The 7,765-nt window shown below is 43.7% G+C and overlaps 1 protein-coding gene across 1 annotated transcript in view; it reads left to right on the top strand.

Moving 5' to 3' along the window:
• Positions 1 to 435: 435 nt before the first annotated feature.
• LOC131886772 (twitchin-like) overlaps positions 436 to 7,765 on the top strand; it is a 7,570-nt gene continuing 240 nt past the window's right edge. The window contains exons 1-9 of the mRNA XM_059235172.1: positions 436 to 589; positions 1,560 to 1,704; positions 3,497 to 3,632; positions 4,547 to 4,740; positions 4,968 to 5,122; positions 5,201 to 5,372; positions 5,447 to 5,577; positions 5,650 to 5,778; positions 5,842 to 7,761. Of these exons, the coding sequence (XP_059091155.1) occupies positions 443 to 589; positions 1,560 to 1,704; positions 3,497 to 3,632; positions 4,547 to 4,740; positions 4,968 to 5,122; positions 5,201 to 5,372; positions 5,447 to 5,577; positions 5,650 to 5,778; positions 5,842 to 7,761 (3,129 nt within the window). The 5' untranslated portion in view covers positions 436 to 442. The remainder of the gene's footprint in view (positions 590 to 1,559; positions 1,705 to 3,496; positions 3,633 to 4,546; positions 4,741 to 4,967; positions 5,123 to 5,200; positions 5,373 to 5,446; positions 5,578 to 5,649; positions 5,779 to 5,841; positions 7,762 to 7,765) is intronic.

Raw genomic sequence — 7,765 nt, 5'->3', positions numbered from 1 at the left:
TGCCAACGCGGACAATGCATTTCGGTGTCATGCAAGCCAATTTTCGAATAAGGCCAAGTTTTTCCAAGAAAGCCAACACGACCCAGCTTTTATTATCATTACCCCAGAATGACCTTCAAACACACAACCTCTGTCCCTGATTATGACTCCACCGTTAACCGACCCACAAGGCCATGAATGACCTGGACCAAGGCAATTACAGGGAAGCAATACACATCCCGCAAGTTCCTCAAGGACTACACAAGACTTTCAAAGAGTAAATTTGACGCTCATAGCCCTTAAACAAGTTCAGGACATAGAACTTGGCCAAAGTTTCGAACGAACGGATGGCAATTCTTCTGATTTTCCCCAATCTAAACGGACAAGAACCGTCGTTTTGCCAANAACTCCTCGAGATTGAATAAGTTTGCATTTCGACTTTGTTTCCAGCCAAGTGGATGGAATGGCTCCAACCTTCGCAATCAAGCCGTCCATTCAACAGACGAATGAGACCACCCTTGTGTTCCACTGCTCAATCGTTGCAGACCCCAGACCATCAATCTCTTGGTTCAGAAACGGCGTCAAGGTGCAAGACGACCCAAAGTTCCAGGTGAGTTACGAGAGAAAAGGAACGAGTCAAGGAGCAACGTTAGGTCTAAAGGCCGTCAGTGAGGCCTTCATCAACTAGTGGGAACAATTTATGTTTCAAATTGAATCACAAGATGTTACTCTAGCCCTAGGAGGGCGCTTCACAGTTATTGGAATGCTCCATTCGAGAAGATGTTGGAAATATGGCTTACGTATGTGCGAGTTCCCCATGAAACTTGATTCACACCGCAGGAACTTTGCATGTTATAAATAGAACACCTTGAAAGCATCTTGTGAGCATATTAGTGATTTTCAAATCCCTCATGAAAGTTGCTAAAGTACACGAAGCCTTTCATGTAACGATGTCTAGAGTTTGTTTGATGTGAACCGTGAATTGTGCTTCACAGCTAACGGTTGAGAGTAGTACAAACGATGTAGTTTTACAAATAGAAATCTGGCAAAGGTTCACGTAAGTAGATAAGAGTACGTTCCAAATCAACCTATGAATATTAAGTGGCTTCTTCAGATTGAAGGGCATGAAATCTTGATTGTCTCCTCAACAAAATTTACATATATTCATTTCAAGACAGTTTAACGCGCTTGGTGGCTTATCCAACGATACCCACCAAATCAATTTCTTAGTGTTTTCCAACAAGGCAAAAAATAAAAAATTTCAAGACGGCTTTTCGGTCCAATCGTCGGCCACTTTTTCCACTTCAATGAATGAGTGTGGGAATGAAGGCTAATTCATTGATCTATTGATCAAGTTCCGGCCAATCATCTTCTTTTAGAATGCAATCGTGGATGCGCCCGTAATTGGTTTCCAGCTCCTCGTTTCCTGAAATTGAATTTATGACCTTAAAAGCCTTGAAGACCTTATAGACGGGAACAAATTCCAAAAAGAATGGAACTTCAGGAGCCAAAGTATTTTTCCAGCTGAATCGTATCTTTTGATAATCATTTTGGTTTCTTTCTTTCTTTCTTGTTTTCAGGTGTTGACAAAAGAAGTGAATGGCTACACTTTTGACTGCTCTTTGTTCCTCTCAGATGTCACAGTAGAAGATGCAGGCAAATACAAAGTCACAGCCCGAAATGACCTTGGAGAGTCAAACGCTACCATCAGCTTAAATTTCGATAGTAAGTTGCTCACGTTCAAGTTTTGCCACTCTTAATAGCTTTCCGAATACAAAAACAGCACTTTTCCGGACTTTTTACAGTTACTGAATATGTATTTATTCGGATACGGTGTTTTTGAAGGTCGTGGCTCGCTAATTATGATATTGCTCAGGAAGAAAAATAACACTTATAATGACTATTAATCACTATTCCTAAGAATAACGAGCTGAATAAGATATATAACTTTTCAACATGAATTGGGGAGAAATCCATTCCCAGGAAGGGAAAGATGTTCGGTAAATAAATGATCTACAAGATACCATTTCAGTAAATGGTTGTATATATTGCCTTGCCGCAACGATCTCCAATTGTCTCGGAGCAATGTTCCTTGACAAATAGAAAGACCGCCTTGGGGTCACCTTTCAGTTCCATTTGAAGGGAAGGAAGATCGTGTGCCACTTGGCCCAAGTCTTTGTCTACCTAAGGGTCCTTTGAGCCGTACTTCTACGTATAATAGGTGTTGGTCGGTCTTTTCATAAGCATAATTGCCCTCACCAACGAGTATCGAAGACGCTTGGATGTTGACCTTGCCTTTGATCTTTTGATAATCCTGACACTTTTGTGGTTCAGTTTCAAAAGCATTAGGAAAATGTACATTTAGGTTGAGGGAACGAGAGTTTGTTTGTCATAACACTAAGAATCAGAGAGAGCCTTTTTCTCGCTTAAAGCGTAGACGATCATTTGTCTACCGTTAAATTGTCCGAGTTTTTTGTCCATAAAATAGGCCTTCATTAATCACAGTTGTCCTAAGTTTCAACGATCAGTAACGTACACTATCTTACGGTCGGAAATTGGACCAACCTCGTGGAAAGATGGAACTGGAAAGAAGGGCTCTTCGATATTGATGTTGTCGATTGACTTGGTAATCCTTGTTCAAATAGGGCCATGTTTCTTTGTGCCAAGTCCCATCTCCTTCTTTTATGGCGTCTTTGTTCCACGGATCTTGATCAAACCTTGCATTATTGTTTCGAGCACTTGCCCTAAGACCGTTCCATCTTCTTCAACGATATCTCCTTCCACAATGCACATTTTATATGAGGTAATCCAAAATATTTAAGTACTGCAGTGTGCTCTCCGATTGCGCCTCCAAGATAATTGGTCAGGGTTTGTGCAAGAAACCAAGGGCCAGAAACACATGGAGCGTGTATCTTGCCAAAGACGCCCCCTAGGAACCTTTGGTGTTAAAAATATACCTATGATTTGGTTTTATGCGAGTCCCATCCGATGAAAATGGCCTTGGATTTGTTTGCCAAATGGACATAATGAAAGCGAAAAAGAGCTATCTATTTCACAAGAAGCCAGTATAAACGTTGCAGGCATAGACTAAGTTTTTCATTTTCCAATGAGTTATGTACTCACTTGATGAACTGGAAGTGTTCCTGGAACAATCTTGGAGGCCTGGGATCCGAAACAAATTATGGCGATGCCAAGTTACGTGACAAATGGTATCAATACCTGTTGAAGGGCTTCATTTGAAGTGACAGCCAATCCACATCTTGAAAATCCCAAGTTTTATCTTCTTTACCATCTCCAGAGAGCGTCAAGCGCGTTGGTTTTCATCGTGGGAGCGCTCATAAATCTTGGCACAAGGACATTTTAGTAATAGACAAAGTTTTTTCTCCTTGTTCAGATTGTCCACATTCGCAATGCTTTTAGCATTTAGACAAGGACATGAAAACTCATCTAAAAACTACCGAGAGTTTGTGGAGCAAAACACTTATGAAACATGACTGAAAACTTCTCTCATTTTCAGGTGATGAAGTCCCAGTTCCAAAGAATGGAGTGCGTCCCACTTTCACGGGAAGACCCGTGATTCGCCAAACTGAGGACGACGCGAGAATTGTGTTCGAGTGTAAATTGGTTGGCGACCCTTTGCCCGAGATTTCTTGGTAAGTGCTAGATAAACTGCCTCCTAGGTGTTACATCTCCAAAGTGTTTCATGCATGAAAATGAAAAAGGCTCTGGATTCATGACACCGACGTAAAGGCGAACTCTTTGTGACTTGACCGAGACTCTTTTGTTCCGTTTCGTCAAAGTAGACGAGCAACTTGTGACAATTTGTAGACACCTTTGTTACGTCAAGCCCAAAGTTGGATGGCTTTAATCTTGGAATTGAATGCCCTCGCGAGGCCATCATTGGATTTGATGCGCAAATAGCCTAGGATTAGGAGCCTTTAAAACATAAACTCGAGAGACACTGATCCCTTTTATGGGTTGCCCCACTTTCGGATCGTGTTGTTCCAATGACCTATAGGATTCGAATGGATCTATTTGAAGGGCTCTGGAGCCCTGCTATCTTTTACGATGTAAACCAGGAACCTACCCGGAAGAGCCACAAATGCTACAACCACGATTAGGGCGCTCCATGAAATCAGTGCGGTGCAAAGATGATAAGACCGGGAAGTCCACCAACTTGGCACACTTACTCGCACATCGATCTAAAAGTTCCAGGCTCATAAAGCGGAGGGTTAAAGTTCAGTTATTGTTGCCGATAACTTGGAAGAGAGCTGATCTAAAAGCTGAAGGAAATCCTCTTCATGAATAACGAGGAGTGTGCGGTTTCTGAACATGAAGATTCACGAGTTCTTCATCACACAAGATCATGCGGGATGGATTGTAAAAATGGGTCTAATCTTGGCTCAGTAGTGAGAAGACGCTAATGGGAATTTAGATGGTAATCAGTACCATCTAATTTCATGGATGATCTGTCAACGTCTCCCATGTCTGGGCTTGCACTACAAGATTCATTTTTATTGGTAAAGTTCTCATCAACGATCAGAGAGATTCCTTGACATTATTACAGGTACCACAATGAGACCAAAATCTCGGCTTCCCGTCGCCACAAGTTCAAGATTGAAGAGTCGGAGAACAAGTTGTTCTACATTTGCTTCCTCGAAATCCTGGACGTGGAGGCTTCCGATGCGGGCACCTACAAGGCCGTAGCAAGGAGTTCCATGGGCGAAGGTCATGCCACAATCAATCTCAATTTTGAAGAGGGTAAGTTTACTTCCATGATCTTTTTCCGAACCTTTTAAAATGTAGCGTAGCTCAGGTTTTCGGGGGAGGAATGATCTGACAATCTTAGAACCCGATAGCTCGAGGACCATCTCTTGATACTTTTTTTCCGAGTGTTCTCGACCCAATCATGGGATCTAGATTGAATTGGAAATAAAAGGTTGCGTGAAAAGTTTTGTGCAGCCTTCATTCGGTAAAATGTTTTCCAGGATTTGATATTGGTAACACTCCCAAAATCCCCGATGGCGTGCCACCTAGGTTCCCCAAGAAGCCCAGTATCCGACAAGAGGGCGACAATTTGATCATGGAGTGCCTTCTGGAAGCCCATCCATTTCCAGAAATCACTTGGTATCGGGGTGAAAAGGTAAAAGGCCCAAAACCTTCCTTTTTCAAGACATGCCTGGCCTTAAGATTTTTTACACATTCGTGATTGTCCTTTCAGTCCATCAAGGAGAACAAGCGAATACGCTATGAGTGTGCCACCTTGAGAAGCCATCGATACCTCCTCACTCTTACCATCAAAAATCCAACTTTGGCAGATGGAGGCATGTATCGATGCAATGCGTTTAACCCCTGTGGTGACAGCAATGCCAATATCGATCTGAACTTTGATAGTGAGTTGTCTGATGTTGAATATGTTTGGCAATTGAGTCAGATTTTCGAATATATATATTTGTTGTATTTGAAGCTGGGGACGATGAGGAGGATGAGCAACGAGCACCTGGTGATATGATGTCGGATGGCTTGCCTCCAACGTTCACCGAGAAACCCAGGATCATTCCTAATCCTACTGGTACTCTAGTCACCATGAAGTTCAGGGTAAGGAAAAGCAGGCCCCTCCAATGCAATGAAAATATCAATCCTATAGATTTGAATCGTCTCTCTTTTCAGATCAAGTCCAGACCCAAGTCTGAGATGCAATGGTACAAAGGGAATCACAAGATTAAAGAGGGGTCCAAGTTTAGGAGCAAATATATCGAGATTGGAGAGGATGAATACGAGATCATACTTGAAATCAATGTAAGACAATCTTCGCCGTCTGCTATTGTATGAAAGCGCTTTCAAAACATATTTTTCTCTTAGAATCCAACGGCCGATGACGGAGGAGATTACAAATGTATTGTAAAGAACGATTTAGGCCAGCTTCAAGCCAAATTGAACTTGAACATCGAGGCTGAGCCTGTCACTCCAACGCCTCCCGCCCAACAAAAGGCCACCCAACAGGAAGCCTCACAAACCGAGGCATCTGCCATTCAATTACGATCCGAGGCTGGTTCCGAACAAGATGGGCAGGGCCTGGTTCAGGGTGAAGGCCAAAATGGAGGACTGATCATGCAACACGAAGAATCATCGGGGTCGTCCTCGTCCTCTCGAAAGATGAGCAAGACTACCAAGACCATGAAGAAGACGAGCTCAGCTTCAGGTGAAAGCGTTTCCCAAACTGTTGAAGGAGAGGCTCACCAAGAGCAAGATGAACAGAGTGAGACCACTGGCGAGGATGGGATGACCTCTCAAACCTCCTCGTCAAGTCAGAAGCATGAACACAAGAAAGTGACTGTGATCAAAAAAAAGCGGAAGACCTCTACTTCCCGAGATTCCAGAGAGAGCTCCGTTGAAGGTCAACGAAGGGGATCTAAAACCAAAGAGATTGGCCTTGAGAGTGCTTCCAAACTCGCCAGAAAGGGATCCACTGAAGGCGTCGAACGAAAATCTTCCGTCTCCCGATCTGAAGAGCGCAGAGATTCTGCCACGTTGTCTTCCAAGGAAGAATCCATGGCTGTCAGGAGAAAATCCTCCGATAACCAAGGGGTATCTCAAGCTCAATACGACGAATCTGAGCAAGTAGAAAGAAGCGAATCAATTCAAGCTCAACGCAAGTCATCCATGGAAGTAAGGAAGAAGACATCCGTGGCTACTTCTGAGGATGGCCAAAGTCAACAGATCAGCCAACAAGATGGCCAAGGCCAATTGTCAACTCAAGAATCCATGCGACGTGATTCCAAATCTGGCGTTAAGATTACGAAAAAGCAAATCCGCATCGTCAAGGATGGAGAAGAAAGAGAGGCGAGAAGTGCCGAAGGGGATGCACATCAAGAGGATGTTACCGATGGCAACGAATTCCACGAGGAGTCCAGTAAATCAACCAACAAGAAGGTGGTGATCAAGAAGAAGATCATCAAAAAGAAAATGTCTGGCAAAGAGGTTGGAGAAGCCGCCTCTTTAGGACAAGACGTCCATGAGACAGAAGACATCTCAGGTGAGGCAGGCCAGGTGGTAGAAATCCCGATCGAAAAGGAACCTATTGTCACTGAGGATGATGATGATCAAACTCAAAAGCGAAAGTCATCCATCATCATTGGTGAAGAGACCCTGGACGGATATGACGATGGTGCTGCCGCCGAGGATGCTGAGGTTATCGTCACTTCGCCCACAGAAAAGGTCTTCCCCTCTGACACCGAGGAAGCTAGACAGAGTGGACAATTCCAATCAGACTCCATGTCTTCATCTTCTTCCATGTCCCAGCAAAAGAAGATTTCAATCAAGATGAAGGCTACCAAGAAAGGTGGCGAATCAGATGATTCTGTTATTGAAGAAGAAGAAAAGGCTCAGGAAAGCCAACCAGAAGCTCCCGGCTCTGAGACAACTTCTTCAACAACGGTAAGTAAGAAGAAAGTCGTGACAAAGAAAAAGATTGCGGGGGCTAAAGGCTCCGATGAGGTCCAAATTATTGATGGTCAAGAGCCGCCAACTCAAGATGTAAGAGGACCTCAAGTGGAGCCTGTGATAGCTGAAGTCGAAGCTTCTGAACCAGAGAGCAGCCAAATCGTTAGCCAACCTGAGGTGGTCATTGAGCGAAAGACATCTGCCTCGGGTAAGTCGGTCAAGGTGGTGAGAAAGGTATCAAGAACCGTCAAAAATGGCCAAGTTATGGAGTCCACTGTTGTGCAAGAGGTCTACGACGACGGCACACCGGCCAAAACTCTAGAAGAGACCACCAAGCAAGTGT

The sequence above is a fragment of the Tigriopus californicus genome, chromosome 9, assembly GCF_007210705.1.
Source record: "Tigriopus californicus strain San Diego chromosome 9, Tcal_SD_v2.1, whole genome shotgun sequence".
In the NCBI taxonomy this organism is placed as follows: domain Eukaryota; kingdom Metazoa; phylum Arthropoda; class Copepoda; order Harpacticoida; family Harpacticidae; genus Tigriopus; species Tigriopus californicus.
The sequence above is the reverse complement of the archived record's forward strand: the minus strand, read 5'-3'. Positions and strand labels throughout refer to the sequence as shown.